General features: G+C 36.7%; 1 protein-coding gene across 1 annotated transcript in view; it reads left to right on the forward strand.

Annotated features, from left to right (window-relative positions):
* CCKAR (cholecystokinin A receptor) overlaps positions 1 to 18,527 on the forward strand; it is a 328,056-nt gene that overhangs the window by 85,208 nt on the left and 224,321 nt on the right. Inside the window, exon 3 of the mRNA XM_053704077.1 lies at positions 17,744 to 18,005. Coding sequence (XP_053560052.1) covers positions 17,744 to 18,005 — 262 coding nt within the window. The remainder of the gene's footprint in view (positions 1 to 17,743; positions 18,006 to 18,527) is intronic.

Genomic DNA, 18,527 nt, shown 5'->3' on the forward strand with positions numbered 1-18,527 from the left:
GTGAACTAACACCCTCTAGTGGTGAAAAACTGTTAAAATGCAATCTGAAAAGAGGTGGGCTTCAAGGTCTAAGAAATTAGCATATGAACCTCCTAGGTTAAGCTTTCAACTAAGAATACCAATAGAACAAAGCAAAATTGGTGATAAAAGTAAATTGGAAAATTGTTTAAAATTACATGCTCTATCTGAATCATGAAAGTTTATTTTGGCCTAGACTGTCCCTTTAAATCTAAAGGTAAGTTTACATTTATTATAAGATAGGGATGAGTTAATATTTAATGTAAAGTTATGGGGTTGTTAGGTTTAGGGGTTAATAGGTTAATTTAGTTTATGGCGATGTGGGGGGCTGGCGGTTTAGGGGTTAATAGATTTAGTAAGTGCTAGTGATGTGGGAGGCCAGGGATTTAGGGGTTAATACATTTATTTAGTTACGGTGGGCTCCGGGAGCGGCGGGATAGGGGTTAATAACTTTATGTAGGTGGTGGCGGAGTCTGGGAGCGGCGGAATAGGGGTTAATAACTTTATGTAGGTGACGGCGGTGTCGGCAGCAGATTAGGGGTTAATAAGTATAATGTAAGTGGCGGCGGTGTCAGGGTGGCAGATTAGGGGTTAATAACATAATGTAGGTGGCATCGTGTCGGGGCAGCAGATTAGGGGTTAATAAGCATAATGTAGGTGGCGGCGGTGTAGGGGGAGGCAGATTAGGGGTGTTTAGACTTGGGGTTTATGTTAGGGTGTTAGGTGTAAACATTACTTTTATTCTACCATAGGAATCAATGGGATATCAGGCAGCAGCGAAAATAAGCTTTCGCTGACTTCAGACTCCCATTGATTCCTATAGCATCGCCGCCTCCAGGGCAGCGGATTGAAAAGCAGGTACGCTGGGCCGGAATAGTGGCGAGCGTACCTGTTAGATATTTGTTAACTAGCAAAAGTAGTCAGATAGTGCCGAATTTGCATTCGGAACATCTGTAATGACTTAAGCATCGATCGATCTGTGTCCGACTGAGACCGGCGGATCGTATGTTATGTTATGGTAGTCGTTGTGGCCAGATTTCTGTTGCTAAAGCACTGGATCTCTAGAAAAATTCCATCTATAGCTGAACTTAAAAAGAAAATAATATATATGCAAATTATTCTAGAAAAGTGCACATTAGAGCATGATAGATTAAAGGAAATTGAAAGATTCTTTAGGAAGTGGAAAATCTTTATTATATTACATTCAATTGAGATGCAAAAGAAAATAATCTATCCATTACGCTCTTCTGGCTATGTAATTAATGCAATGCTCAGAGATGAATTACCTAGTATATACTAGGGTTCAGCTTCTAAATATTGAGGGAGGATCAGGTTGGGAGAAGGGTGTTTTATGCGTGTGTAATTATTTGAAAAAACACAAAACCCCAACAATGTAAATATAAAAAGCTAGATACTGTACATGCCTATTTATTTTTGAAAGGCATGCATTGTATACATTGGACATATTGTTGGCTTTAAAATAAATATTTAAAAAAAAAAAAAAAAAGAATCACGGAAGCATTAATGTACACACAATGCTGTAAATTGTGAAGGTTATCCAAAATATAGGGATTGGATTCCAAAGCAGTATAGCTGCTAAATGTGTTGTTTACATTAAGATTATCTGTCTGAGTACAGTGTAAAGTTTAAAGGGACAGTCTACTTTAAATGTTTTATTGTGTAAAAAGATAAATAGCGCCTTTACCACTCATTCCCCAGCTTTGCACAACCAACATTGTTATATTAATATAATTTCTAGGAACTAAAATCCATAGCATTTTATAAGTTTTTCACAGCAAGACAAAAGCTATTTAATGTGAACCATATAGATAACACTGAGCTGACTCTCGTTGAATCGTGAGTGATCACTGATTGGCTAAATTCAAGTATGCACACACTTCAGAGATAAGGGGGGATTGGTGTAAAGCCTTAGATACAAGATTATCACATATTGTTTAGTATTGTATTGTAAAAGGCTAAATATGCATTGTGAGCATTGCAATGCTAAATGTACTGTTTGTCACATAACATAATGCTAACATTGGGTTTTTAGAAATCCATGTGACTGATGCTGAGGTGCACAGTTACTTACCAGTTTGTGCTAATTCTCACTGACACATAGGGCTCGATTTATCAATCAAGCGGCGGACAGGGGCGTACATATTTTGCCTCTGTCTGCCCAAGCTCTCCTCTGGTGGGCAGCAATCTACTGCCGGTATTTAACATTGCACACAAGCGATATTTTGCGCTCGCCTGCAATCCCGCTACCTACCCACACACAGCCAATCATGCAAGGGCAAAAGCTGTCAATCTCCTTGGTCGGACGAGGAGAAGAAAGTAGGGAAGCAGTGGTCTCATGGCTGCTGCTTGATAAATCGTGACTGCAGGTTCTCTTGTGAGAAAATATTCATATCAAAGGAATAGGTAGTAGGCACTAGACCGAGGTGTTAGAAAAAGTCCATGAATTTATTTATAAAAAATAACAAATACCTATTGTATGCATCATGTCTATGAGTAAGCACCTGTAGGGGGCATGAAACGCGTCAGTCACCTGTCTCTGTCCCACCTCCATGTCTGTAGGTTTTTTCATGTCCAATGTTTTTTTGGCTTTTGGACTTTTTCTAACACCTTGGTGTAGTGCCTACTACCTATTCCTTTGATACACTTTATTGTGGAGTGGTTTATCCGCTACAACAGTAACGGCACTCCAGGAGATAGCGTCTTATTTGGGTGTCTTTAACGGATTTCCGGACTTCGGGTTTGGGGCTGATTGAGTGCTGGAGTTGCTGGGCCTGCACACTGTCAGTAGCAAAATATTCATATTGGGTGAGTAAATATGAATTATAGTTACTGGTCTGACATACAGTAATCCTACCACACCTATCAATTTCATAATGAAGATGCTGACACCTCTTTTTTAACATTAGCAAAACTATAAAAATGTTGGGTATAATGTGTGCAGAAATATATAGGCTGGCTTTTAAAATGATCTTTTGCAGGGTGAATTAAACCCTTTCACATTTTTAAATACTAAGCTTAATCTATGATTTGTGGGCCCCATGATACATTATATATGGATCTGTAATCTTAAATACCCATTCATGTGAAGTATGGGAGAACAACTTAATACATTAAATAACATACATAACATTATATAAAACATAACATAGCAAAAGATGCCAGGAGGGAAGCAGCAGATACACTACCATCAAGAGATCAATCTAAAATATATAAGGGGATTTAAGAAGCTGCCAGTTACACTAGGTGGATAATAATCAAACATATGCATAGAAACATGTTACATTACTGCTCGATATTACAAAGATAAGTTAAAAGTCAACCTAGACCCTAGTCAAACGACCTTCTTTTATAGGCAGCAACTCGACAATGGAAAAACCATAAACCTGGGATCTCCATAATAAACAGTCTTGTTTAGTATTCACTAAACACCATAATATCTTAATAAGGCAACCTTATATGTGTAATTGAACATATTACCAAACGTCATCTTCAAATACCAAGATGGAACACCATGCCCGAAAGCTTTGGGCGTAGTACCCTATGTGATGTATCCCAAGGGTTCTCATATGAGTAAAGAGTGCCATGAGCTACATTGGCAAATCTTTAAGGAGCACTATTTCTGGTATTCCTCATTCGGATATTTTTGCGTTATTCTATTGTCTGGGAACCAGGAATCAGATAGAGATGTGAAATGCTAAATTAATCACACATTTTTTTAAAAAATGAAAAAATAATAACAAGTCCAAAAGCCAAAAGACAAGCCAGGAGTCAAAGCCAGAGCAGGTAGTCAGATGAGCCAGGTCAGGAGCCAAAGTGGGTAGTCAGGAACACAGAGATCAGAGATGTCAGGAACAAGCCAGAGATCAGAAACCAACACTAAATAAACCTATTAACCAAAAAATGACCCCCCCCCCACATCGCCGACACTAACTAAACCTATTAACCCTTAAACTGTAGTTCCCTGACATCACTGACACTAACTAAACCTATTAACCCCTAAACGGCAGTTCTCCGACATCGTCAACACTAACTAAAACACTAACTAAACTTATTAACCCCTAAACCCCCTTTCCCAAACATCGCCAACACTAACTAATCCTATTAAACCTTAAACCGCAGTTCCCAAACATCGATGACATTAACTAAACCTATTAACCCCTAAACCGTTTTAAGGGTTAATAGGTTTAGTTAGTGTCGGCGATGTTGGGGAACTGCGGTTCAGAGGTTAATAGCTTTAGTTAGTGTTGGCGATGTTTTGGAACGGCAGTTTAGGGGTTAAAAGGTTTATTTAGTGTTTTAGTTAGTAACGGCGATGTTGGGGAACTGCGGTTTAGGGGTTAATAGGTTTAGTTAGTGTCAGTGATGTCAGGGAACTACAGTTTAGGGGTTAATAGGTTTAGTTAGTGTCGGCGATGTGGGGGGGGGGGGGGTCGTTTTTTTTTATTAATAGGTTTATTTAGTGTTGGTTATGTGGGGGGTGGGCAGTTTAGGGGTTAATAGCTTTATTTAGTTGCAGCGGCAGTTTTAGATAATTTTGTTTCTGCAATCGGCGGCATATTAGTTATGTTAAGTTAAATTATTTTTCGGATCCTCACGTTTTTTCGGATCCATTCTTTATTCATATGCTTTATTATATTATAAACTTCAGAATAGAATAATGCATACGAATAAAGAATGGATTCGAAAAAACGAACGGATCCGAAAAAACGATTTAACTTAACATAACTAATTTGCTGAAACAATTTTTTTTTTAAACTTAACTAAACTAATTTGCTGAAACAAAATTATTTATTTAACTAATGAAAACGAAACTAAACAAAATTTTTAGCATTGCACATGTCTAGTTCTCACATAGTTTCTGAAGTACACGTGTGACATCAGAACAGTGAGCCTCAAGTGAGGGTGAGTGTATGAGGATATCGTCTAAGTGCACCACGACACACTGTTGCAACATATCTCATAGGACATCATTAATAAACTCCTGGAAAACAGCAGGAGCATTTCATAAGCCCAAGGGCATTACAAGATATACATAATGCCCGCTTCTGGTGTTAAATGCTGTTTTCCATTCGTGGCCCTCTTTGATCCTAACGAGATTGTAAGATCCTGTCAGATCAAGCCTTGAGGTGGTCAAAGAGTTCTGTGATGAGCGGAATAGGGTAAGCCTTTTTAATAGTAAGACGATTAAGACCCATATAATCGATACATGGTCTTAACTCTCCATCCTTCTTTTTCACAACGAAGAAGCCAGTTCCTGCTGGAGAGGAGGATTTACGGATGAACCCCCGCATAGGCAACATACTCCTCCATTACTTTATTCTCCACAACAGACAGAGGATAAACCCGGCCCCGAGGAAGAATGATTCCGGGTTGCAGGTCAATGGTGCAATTGTAAGGACACTTTGTCAAAAACATCTTGGCAGTCGAAATACCGAAGATGTGCACAAGATTTTGACTGGTTTCCAAAGACAAGTGGAAGTACATTTCGGGGACCAAGACAAAAGTTCGGACCTACGCTAGTCGAGACTGGGATTGTACTTTTGTAAAAATAATGATCAGTCCAGCACCCTGGGTACTATGCATGCCACAGAGAGTAACTACTCATTGCCCAAGTAACAAACTCCAAAGTCCAAAGATGTGGCAGCTTTTAATTAAAGCACGTGGTTACAAGCATGATTAAGGGAGTCATCCCAAAACATTGCTGCTTGTAACCCTGTGCCTTTATTAATAAACTCTTTATGCTACAACATCTTTGGAATTTGGATTGTGCTTTTGTAACCAGGGATAACCCAGGACAGCTGGAAAATGCAGAGAGGTTATCACCTGGAACAAGAGCGTTTCATTATGGAGAGCCCCATGAGTGACGAGTGCAGGCTGTGGAGGCCTGCCATCAATGGCCTCAATAGCAAGTGGAGCAGACTGAGGTTGTATTGGAATGGAGTGCTGTGACAGAGACGTGAAATGCTAAATTAATCACACCTTTATTAAAAAATTAAAAAATAATAACAAATTATAACAAAGCCAGTAGTGGCACAGTTCAACAGATCAATTTGAAGATAGGAAAAAAAGAAGAAAAGAAGATACAGACTTATCACTTTGGTATATTTGGTATAATCTCACTAATTTTCTATCTTTTTCCCCCACTCATTTTCTATTCTTTAGGTGAAGAGATCTGCATAGTTTCAGGAGGAGAGAGGTTCAATTCTTTACAGAACTATTTTATGTCTCCAGGGCCTGTACAAGTTTCCCCCTGGCCTTCCCATGTAATTTGCAGAGGGCACGGGAAAACCCACCTCTAGGATATATTTTTTTTCCTGAATATAGTGGTAAGAGGGGCAAATTCCTTGAGCTGTTGTAAGGCCATGCTGGAAGCAGGCTGGAGTTGGTTGAAAGGTAGGAATGGCTACTGGAGTTCAAATTTGTCGCTCTAGGGTAGTTGAGATGTACTCTAAAATTGAAGGCAGTGACTGCTCACATTGAGCGCATTATATGGTGAACTATTTGACCATACAAATGCCATTTTAGGGGCAATGGATAGATTAGTTTTTTTTTGTAGGTAGTTTTTTTTTATTTTGGGGGGTTGGGTGGGGGTTTGTAATGGTAATGGGCAGTATGTATTTTTTCAGTGCAAATGAGCTGTTAAACTTAGGGCAATACCCTACAAAAGGCCATTTTAATGGCTATTGGTAATTGCAATTGCATCCTTGGGACTAAATGCTAGTAGCAGATAATCAGACCCCCTGCATGATTAAGGGATAATATCCCGAAACGTTGCTGCTTACCTGCTTTGTACCTGTATGGGAAAAAGATGATTCAATAAAGCATTGAAAATTCATTGAGGTGCTGTGGATTTTTCTACTCTGCTTATTTGCTGGTATTCCTTACAAGATTAATAAATAAATAAAAATCAGTTTTCTTTAATGCCCCTTTAAATTGTTCTTATTTAGAAATGGCCAAATAATCTGGCTGAGAAATATGTTAAAAATCTATATTTCCAATAGATTAAATCATTCCCTGTGGTTTTGGTCTCTGGTGTGGTTTCCCTTTAGGTTTCACCAGGACAGTGTGCCAGTGGTCTGGAATGTGGCGCGTACCCAGCTTGCTATATATAGCACTGCTGAGTGCTTGCAATTCTCTGAGTTCTTTACTTCTTTTTATTCAAGCGCTGAGTTTGAGGATAATGCACCATTATGTGCCCTTTGTTTTTTTCTTGTCTAGCAAATAGAAAGTAATCACTCTTGTAAAAAGAGGTTTATTTTCTATGAGAACATTACTTTTGTATTCTTTATTTAGTTAGTTCCTAGGGTGAAATACTGCAAATACTGCTGTTTAACACTTCACATTTCTATAATAAATGATCATTTGCCCAATTTTGAGAAAGGCTCAGCTTTGATCATTTATTGTACTAAACCTTGTACATTTACTTTTTTTTTCTTCTGGATATGGGGCTTAAAAGGACAGTCTACTGCAGAATTTTTATTGCTTAAAATGATAGATAAGCCCTTTATTACCCATTTCCCAGTGCATAACCAACATGGTTATATTAAAAGGGATAGGAAAGTCAAAATTAAAGTTGGATGATTCAGATAGAGCATGTCATTTTAAGACACTTTTAAATTTACTTCTGTTTTCAAATGTGCTTTGTTCTCTTGGTATCCCTTGTTGAAAAAGAATACAGTACGCACATATCCTACACTAGTGGGAGCTAGCTGCTGATTGGTGCCTGCACACATTTGTCTCTTGTGATTAGCTAACTGGATGTGTTCATCTAGCTGCCAGTAGTGCAAAGTTGTTCCTTCAGCAAAGGATAACAAGGTAATGAAATTTGATTATAGAAGTAAATTGGAAAGTTGTTTAAAATGGTATGTTCTATCCAAATCATGAAAGAAAATGTTGGGGTTACCTGTCCCTTTAATATACATTTTACTTCTGTGATAGCCTTGTATCAAAGCCTAGGCAGACTGCCCCTTTATTTCAATTATTTTAACAAACTTGCATTTTAGCCTATCAGTAACTTCATAGGAGTGAGCACAATGTTATCTATATGGTACACGTGAACTAGTACTGTCTAGCTGTGAAAAACTGTCAAAAGGCAATGAGATAGGAGAAGGGCTTCAACGGCTTAGAAATTGGCATATGAGCCTAACTGGGTTTAGCTTTCAACAAAGAATACCAAGATAATAAAGCCATTTTGATGATAAAAGTATATTGGAAAGTTGCATGCCCTATCTGAATCAAGAAAGTTTAATTTTGACTAGACTGTCCTTTTAAAGGGCCAATAAATTCAAAATGTAACAACGCATAAAATGATTCATTAATGCTTGTTACACTTTATCCTAGGTAGGCTTGGCTGTTATATATTTTTTTGTGGGCTTATATTTTTCTCCCTCTCTCCCTCACTTTCTCTAGTCATATTATATATATATATATATATATATATATATATATATATATATATATATATATATATATATATATATATACTGTATGTCTAAGTTTGTTATTGGTTAGCAATGGTCCTTGTTCTGTATGATGGGAAAATCTGTGAAAAGAAAAATAAATATTCATTGCTACCATATACAAATTAACAAAAAACAATAGCGCAAAACTATCACAAATTACATGTCAATTCAGTAATGGTATACCAACCGTAAAAATCTATATAGGGAGATTATAGGGTAACAAATACAGATGCTTTTATAAGTCCCACAACTATTAAATGTTGAAAAATAGTCACTTGGCTGAGTCACTGGATATGTGCTCAAACACAGATCTTAGTCCAGATAGAAGAGATCACATATCCACTGGACAAAAAGTTTTAAACACTGGTGTGTGAGGTCCTCAGCCAGGCAGAACTCTCTGTGTGCAGAGCATCTCTATGCAAATAGATTCCAGCAATGTGCCGTCACAGGAGTGTTTATTACAATCACTTAGACACAATTTATTATACACTTACAAGATAAAAAGTTTAGTCTGCTTTTCATCTGAAAAATGACCTTTGGAGCATGCTCCCTTTGCAAGTGTCCCCTCCTGCTGACCCGTGGCTTCATTGTACGCTTTGTGGTGCTCCTTGAACCAGAGGCTTTTCTCCAAATGCTGCACTCCCAGTATTGTCCCCGTTCTCAAAATCACTCACAATCTTTCACGATCCTTATACTCTACGCGTTTCATTCCCTCACATGGTATACGTATACTAGTCTGTGATTGGCTGATGTCTGTCACGTGATACAGGGGGCTGGAAAATGGGAGAAAATTTCAGAGTAGGTGTTAAATAATTGTCTTTTTATTATGGACTTGTTATTTATATAATTCTACTGCATTGAGTGGACCTTTAAGCAATTAAATAACAAAAGGTAATTGTAAAGTTGTGTAAAATTGGATGCTCTCTCTGAATTGTGAAAGACATTTTTGGGGTTTCATGTCCTTTAAAGATTAGTTCCAGAGCAGAACACATCTGGGGATCCAATGAAAAGAAACAAGTGTGTAGCTACCAATCGACAAATAGCTCTAAGTAGAGCATTGTTGCTTCTAAGCCTACCTAAGTATGCTTTTCAACAAAGGATACTAAAAGTAAATTTGATAATAGAGGTAAATTAAAAATTATTTTTGTAGATAAATCATTTGATAAATTTTTCTAATGGACTGTCATCAAGCGCATAGTTATATAAGGCAAGGAATGCAAAAATACCATGTTCTAACAAATTAGATTTTTTTTTTTTTTTTTTTTAAAGTTTTTTTTTTAATTTATCTAATTTATGGTCCAGGTGACATTAATTGAGTATGTTAATAATGATATTATTGACAGCCTTGTCAATATTTTTTAATTCTATACCATTCTTTAGTCTCACAGTTGTCTTTTTGCTCTACAGGGAGTGCAGAATTATTAGGCAAGTTGTATTTTTGAGGATTAATTTTATTATTGAACAACAACCATGTTCTCAATGAACCCAAAACACTCATTAATATCAAAGCTGAATAGTTTTGGAAGTAGTTTTTAGTTTGTTTTTAGTTATAGCTATTTTAGGGGGATATCTGTGTGTGCAGGTGACTATTACTGTGCATAATTATTAGGCAACTTAACAAAAAACAAATATATACCCATTTCAATTATTTATTTTTACCAGTGAAACCAATATAACATCTCAACATTCACAAATATACATTTCTGACATTCAAAAACAAAACAAAAACAAATCAGTGACCAATATAGCCACCTTTCTTTGCAAGGACACTCAAAAGCCTGCCATCCATGGATTCTGTCAGTGTTTTGATCTGTTCACCATCAACATTGCGTGCAGCAGCAACCACAGCCTCCCAGACAGAGAGGTGTACTGTTTTCCCTCCTTGTAAATCTCACATTTGATGATGGACCACAGGTTCTCAATGGGGTTCAGATCAGGTGAACAAGGAGGCCATGTCATTAGATTTTCTTCTTTTATACCCTTTCTTGCCAGCCACTCTGTGGAGTACTTGGACGCGTGTGATGGAGCATTGTCCTGCATGAAAATCATGTTTTTCTTGAAGGATGCAGACTTCTTCCTGTACCACTGCTTGAAGAAGGTGTCTCCCAGAAACTGGCAGTAGGACTGGGAGTTGAGCTTGACTCCATCCTCAACCCGAAAAGGCCCCACAAGCTCATCTTTTCACGTTTCAGCTTGTGTGTCTTGTTCAGTGGTGGTCATCTTTCAGCCTTTCTTACCTTGGCCATGTCTCTGAGTATTGCACACCTTGTGCTTTTGGGCACTCCAGTAATGTTGCAGCTCTGAAATATGGCCAAACTGGTGGCAAGTGGCATCTTGGCAGCTGCACACTTGACTTTTCTCAGTTCATGGGCAGTTATTTTGCGCCTTGGTTTTTCCACACGCTTCTTGCGACCCTGTTGACTATTTTGAATGAAACGCTTGATTGTTCGATGATCACGCTTCAGAAGCTTTGCAATTTTAAGAGTGCTGCATCCCTCTGCAAGATATCTCACTATTTTTGACTTTTCTGAGCCTGTCAAGTCCTTCTTTTGACCCATTTTGCCAAAGGAAAGGAAGTTGCCTAATAATTATGCACACCTGATATAGGGTGTTGATGTCATTAGACCACACCCCTTCTCATTACAGAGATGCGCATCACCTAATATGCTTAATTGGTAGTAGGCTTTCAAGCCTATACAGCTTGGAGTAAGACAACATGCATAAAGAGGATGATGTGGTCAAAATACTCATTTGCCTAATAATTCTGCACTCCCTGTATATTCTAATACCTATAGCGCTGGATTACAAGTGGAGTGGTAGATTGCGCTCCCACTCGTGCATTAACTGCAGTAGACGTAAGTTTTTTTGCTCAAGTTGGATAGTGCGTGTATTACAAGTTGAAAGTAAGAAGTTTTTGCACAAGCGCTAACTGAAAGCGCACAAAAAGACAAAGATAGAATAACGCGACCGCAGAAATGTTTTCCCCCAAATAAGTCAATGAAGCAAGAAAAGTCGGCAAAAAACACCCTACTCACGTGCAAACCCGATCGCATTTTCTCAAGTGTGCTAAACCAACATAAAAATATGAATATTTCACATTCAATGTTCTTCCCTAAGCAGAATATGTTCTATTTATTCATAAATACATATTTCTAGATATATATTTTATGGTACAATATATATATATATATATATATATATACCTCTATATATAGATGATTATATAAAGGTATAGATATATACAGATATATACTGTATAGGAATATCTATCTATATTGGAATGTAAAATGTTTACAGTAAATACATAGTTAAAAACATAATTAAATATGAATAATGCATAAATATGCTTTAAAATATATGCTTTTTTATCTACTTGACTACAAAGTGCTCCAATCCAATATATCTATACATATTTATTTATGTGTTTATATGTGTATACAGGGAGTGCAGAATTATTAGGCAAGTTTTATTTTTGAGGATTAATTTTATTATTGAACAACAACCATGTTCTCAATGAACCCAAAAAACTCATTAATATCAAAGCTGAATATTTTTGGAAGTAGTTTTTAGTTTGTTTTTAGTTTTAGCTATTTTAGGGGGATATCTGTGTGTGAAGGTGACTATTACTGTGCATAATAATTAGGCAACTTAACAAAAAACAAATATATACCCATTTCAATTATTTATTTTTACCAGTGAAACCAATATAACATCTCAACATTCACAAATATACATTTCTGACATTCAAAAACAAAACAAAAACAAATCAGTGACCAATATAGCCACCTTTCTTTGCAAGGACACTCAAAAGCCTGCCATCCATGGATTCTGTCAGTGTTTTGATCTGTTCACCATCAACATTGCGTGCAGCAGCAGCCACAGCCTCCCAGACACTGTTCAGAGAGGTGTACTGTTTTCCCTCCTTGTAAATCTCACATTTGATGATGGACCACAGGTTCTCAATGGGGTTGAGATCAGGTGAACAAGGAGGCCATGTCATTAGATTTTCTTCTTTTATACCCTTTCTTGCCAGCCACGCTGTGGAGTACTTGGACGCGTGTGATGGAGCATTGTCCTGCATGAAAATCATGTTTTTCTTGAAGGATGCAGACTTCTTCCTGTACCACTGCTTGAAGAAGGTGTCTTCCAGAAACTGGCAGTAGGACTGGGAGTTGAGCTTGACTCCATCCTCAACCCGAAAAGGCCCCACAAGCTCATCTTTGATGATACCAGCCCAAACCAGTACTCCACCTCCACCTTGCCGGCGTCTGAGTCGGACTGGAGCTCTCTGCCCTTTACCAATCCAGCCACGGGCCCAACCATCTGGCCCATCAAGACTCACTCTCATTTCATCAGTCCATAAAACCTTAGAAAAATCAGTCTTGAGATATTTCTTGGCCCAGTCTTGACGTTTCAGCTTGTGTGTCTTGTTCAGTGGTGGTCATCTTTCAGCCTTTCTTACCTTGGCCATGTCTCTGAGTATTGCACACCTTGTGCTTTTGGGCACTCCAGTGATGTTGCAGCTCTGAAATATGGCCAAACTGGTGGCAAGTGGCATCTTGGCAGCTGCACGTTTGACTTTTCTCAGTTCATGGGCAGTTATTTTGCGCCTTGGTTTTTCCACACGCTTCTTGCGACCCTGTTGACTATTTTGAATGAAACGCTTGATTGTTCGATGATCACGCTTCAGAAGCTTTGCAATTTTAAGAGTGCTGCATCCCTCTGCAAGATATCTCACTATTTTTGACTTTTCTGAGCCTGTCAAGTCCTTCTTTTGACCCATTTTGTCAAAGGAAAATAAGTTGCCTAATAATTATGCACACCTGATATAGGGTGTTGATGTCATTAGACCACACCCCTTCTCATTACAGAGATGCACATCACCTAATATGCTTAATTGGTAGTAGGCTTTCGAGCCTATACAGCTTGGAGTAAGACAACATGCATAAAGAGGATGATGTGGTCAAAATACTAATTTGCCTAATAATTCTGCACTACTTGTATATGTCTGTAAATTCATATATTCACATATAAATACATAAGTACACATGTACACACATATAAACACACACACATATATAAATATATACAGTATATATATACAGTATATACATACATATACATATTAAAACGTAAGACATGTATATGTTTGTACCTCTACTTTAAAGCCGTTTACAGCTTTTTTTTCCCTATCACCTGAGACCTCATATCTTTGAGCCCTTATTATAACTTTTCTGTGCAATGTTATTTGTAATAATTATTTTCAGATATTGATATTATGAGTGTAACTGTACTTTTCAATGTTTTTTTTATTTGTTTTGTGACACTTTTTTGTCTCGTGTAAAAGTTATCTAGAGCTCTGAGGTCGCATTAATTATTCTAGCATAAATCTTGATTGCGCTTACACGTTCATATTTACCTTCAACTTGCAATATGATCGCTCCTTCCAATGCGTGCAATCATCCACAATAAATCCGATAACGCACGCAACCAAAATTGTTTTTTTTTTGAGACAGAAATATCACTCATATTACAAGTTGAAATTACACAAGATCATGAGAGCGCAATCGCAATTTACGCTTGTCAGGTTTACACGATTGACAACCTTGTGTAAGGGGATGTGCGTTAAAAAAAAGTTGCACTAAACACAACATAAATACATTTAAAATTACAGCTACACTCATATAAACACCACTGACTGCAAAGGGCTATATTGTATATATAATATGTGTATGCATGTGTTTTATATATATATATATATATATATATATATATATACTGTATATGTGTGTGTGTTCATATGTTTCTATGTGTTTATATGTTGAACTGTATATTTACTGTACATATTTCATATTCCAATCGTCTTCACTTACAGAACAATGTTATTTTTATTGTAAATACAGATTTTTATATATATTTGTATATAACTATACCTGTATATCTATTCCTATAGATATATAGGTACACATATCTATTTAACATTATCAGATATATAAAAAAATATATATTTAATAATAAATAAAAAAAAATCTATGTGAAGAACATAGGAATGTAAAATAGGCATAACGATTTAGGTCTAATGAGTGTCGGGTTTGCACACATAAATATAAATATAACATTTTTAAAAATATTAATAATAATTATTAAAAATTATTATACATATTGTAAAAAATTCTAAATAATCCATAAAATAAATATATATATATATATATATATACTACAGTATGTATAATAATTTGTAATCATTATTATTAATGTTTTTAATATTTTATATTCAATATTTCAAAAAACACACTTTGAAATTATTAATTCTTTATTTTTCAGTAACCCGACATTATGTTAGCCCTAAATCATAAAACACAAATCTACAGTAGTTACACATATTTTATATTCCTATGTTCTTCACATAGAAACAAAAAATGTAATTTGTATTATTAAAGGGATAGTCAACACCAGAATATTTGTTGTTTAAAAAGAAAGATAATCCCTTTATTAGCAATTTCCCAGTTTTGCATAACCAACAGTGTTATAGAAATACACTTTTTACCTCTGTGATTACCTTGTATTTATGCTTCTGTAAACTGCCCCCTTATTTCAGTTCTTTTGACAGACTTGCATTTTAGCCAATCAGTGCTCACTCCAGGGCAACTTCACGTGAATGAGCTCAATGTTATCTATATGAAACACATTAACTAGTGGTCAAAATGCATTCAGATTAGAGGCAGTCTTCAAGGTCTAAGAAATTAGCATATGGACCTCCTAGGTTTAGCTTTCAACTAAGAATACCAAGAGAACAAAGCAAAATTGGTGATAAAAGTAAATTGGAAAGTTGTTTAACATTACATTCCCTATTTAAATCATGAAAGCTTTTTTGGACTTGACTGTCCCTTTAAATATATATTTCCCTATGTATCTGATAATGTTAATGTAAAATAAATATCTACACCTATATAGCTATAGGAATAGATATATACAGCTACAGGTATACACTGGAATTTATATAAATATGTATTTACAATAAAAATAACATTCCCCTAAATTACAAGTTATGTGCTAAACCCGGTGCATAAATAACGCTAAAAATTTAGCGGTACCGCACTTTCCTTAGCGCTGCCATTACAAGTTACAGAAAAACTTTCTTGTGTTGTGCGATATGGTGCGATAAGCTCCATACCGCACAAAAGCCAAGTCCTGACTTGACGCGCCCATGCACGTTTCCCCCAAACACATCAATGAAGAAAAAGTGTTAAAAAAAAACTAACACCTGCGATTGCGGAATGGCGATAGCTATAACGCAATCCCCATTCTTGTCTATGGGGACAAGAAAGTTATGTAAAAATCTAACACCCTAACACAAACCCCTAATCTAAATACCCCTAATCCGCCGCCCCTGACTTTGCCAACACTAAATAAAGATATTAACCCCTAATCCACCGTCCAACCGCATCGCTAACACCTAAATAAAGTTATTAACCCCTAAACCACCGACTCCCTACATTGCCAACTACAATAAACTTATTAACCCCTTAACAGCAATATCCCAGCAACTCTGCCAGCAACTTTCAAGCTCACACATTAACAGCAATATCCCAGCAACTCTGCCAGCAACTTTCAAGCTCACACATTAACAGCAATATCCCAGCAACTCTGCGTGCACTAGCCCTCCATCACCCACCCTGGTGTTTACCTTAATATATAAACACCTCCTAACAGCAAATAGGTGCAGCTGCACTAATGAACCAGGATTGAGACAATAATTCACACTCACAGCCTCTGTACTGACACTTTACCATATTCTGTTACACTTTCCCAACCCTCATTTGTTTGCCACACACTTCACTCACTCTCAGCTTACCCTGCCTTATATCAGACTAATTTCCCTTCTCCCTCACCTTTTGTGTCCATCCCTCTCCTTTAGATTGTAAGCTTGAGAGCCTCTCTACCTGTAGGCCACTTTGTATTTAAAGTGAACTACTACTGATTGTGCTCAAGGGCAGGGCATTGCTCTCCTTTTGCCTAACTCAATTATTGCACCTACAACTGTAATGTACCCCAATACTGTACTTGTTTGTTTGTGTATGTAATGCATCCCTGTAATGTTCTATTATTACTTGTATAGCGCTGCATAATCTGCTGGCGCTTTATAAATACCTGATAATAATAATAATAATAATAAAATAACTGCCGACCCCCACATCACAATTACTAAACTAAAGCTATTAACCCCTAAACCGCCGGCCCCCCACATAGCGACACACTATATTAAACTATTATCCCCTAAACCGCCAACCCCCCTCACATTGCCAACACAATTAACCCCTTAACCGACAAACCCCCCACATCACAATTACTAAACTAAACCTATTAACCCCTAAACCGCCGGCCCCCACATAGCAACACACTAAATTAAACTATTAACCCCTAAACTTAACACCCCCTCTAACTTTAAATTAAACGTACAATATAACTACCTTCAAATAAATAAAAACTTACCTGTGAAATAAAAAAAATAAGCTTAAACAATAAATAAACCTAACATTACTATTTTAAAAAATTACAATAAAATAAAAAATAAAAAACCTGTTACAAAATTAAAAAATCCTAACACTACGGAAAATAGGTTTTTATTTTTATTTTATGGGTGGGGTTTGATGCGGGGTGGTAGTTTAGGGGTTAATAGGTAGTTTATGGGTGTTAGTGTACATTGTAACATTTTTGTTATGAGTTTTGTGAAACATTTTTGTTTTGCAGAATCAATAACTACTGGTCTCTGATTTTCAGCGGTATAGCCGTAACTTGTAATTTAGTTGATTGTTCTGTAAGTGAAAAACATTGGAAAGTAAAACATCAATAACTCCTTTCGGTTATCGCGTAAGCGATAGGTCTAATGGTTTTTGTTCTGCCCTCTCCATTGGGGAGAATATGTTAATGCTGTCACAATATTGCAAATTCCAGATGTAAGCGCACTTGAGGCTTTTACTTTCAACTTATAATTCGCATACCATCCGACGCGCACAAAAAGATGACTTCTAGAGAAGTTTATGTTCTAGCAAAAGCGCTAAATAGCACTCCACTTGTAATCTGGCCCAGTAAGTAGTAAATTGCAGTATCAATTTTGTATTATAAATTATTTTTCGCTTACTGCTTCTGCACCAAAAGGCTAAGATAATATAGCTCAAGATTAATTTTCCTTTTTTTGTGATCTTTTTAATCACAACATAACTTTTCATTTCCTTCCACAGGCATCTCAGTGAGTGTTTCAACCTTCAATCTAGTTGCCATATCTCTGGAACGATACAGTGCCATATGTAAGCCTTTGCAGTCGAGAGTCTGGCAAACCAAGTCCCATGCTTTGAAGGTGATTACAGCAACGTGGTGCGTTTCATTTACTATAATGTCCCCATATCCAATTTACAGCACCTTGATTCCATTCGAAAAGTTACAAAACAGAACAGGAAATATGTGTCGTCTTCAGTGGCCCAGTGACCTCACACAGCAATCATGGTAAGATACAGTTATCCATTTTATTGTCGTAGTAGCAGTCTCATGTGCTAAGTTACTATTTTAAAGGCCAAACAAATGAGAAACAATAAAAGGTTAATGAACAATATATTAATAAAAGTCAACATGGATGACCAGACTCTTTTTGAGTAGTTACTAGTTAGTGTAATTTATGAGATAGAAATATCTTGCAGCATGAGAGTCATACACAGTAAAGACTGTCCAACTAAGGACTGTCCTAGAATAGAGACCCTTTTACATGTGTCCGTGGGGGATTACTAACTCTTTGTGTTAAAGTGATATTGTAGTAAACTTGTTTCATTGATTGGGTATTCAAAGTTTATTTTATCTCATGTTCATGGTCTGAATAAGGTGGGTTTTTTGTCACACCTGCAGAAACATGTCTCTATCACCAAGTAAGTCAGAAGCTGTTGTCCTTATTAGCCAGTCTCTTTTCATAAAAGGACTGCTTGGCATTTCTGTGGTAGATTTTTTTCAGACTGGATCAATATATTAAAGGTATAT

The sequence above is a fragment of the Bombina bombina genome, chromosome 2, assembly GCF_027579735.1.
Source record: "Bombina bombina isolate aBomBom1 chromosome 2, aBomBom1.pri, whole genome shotgun sequence".
NCBI lineage: Eukaryota > Metazoa > Chordata > Amphibia > Anura > Bombinatoridae > Bombina > Bombina bombina.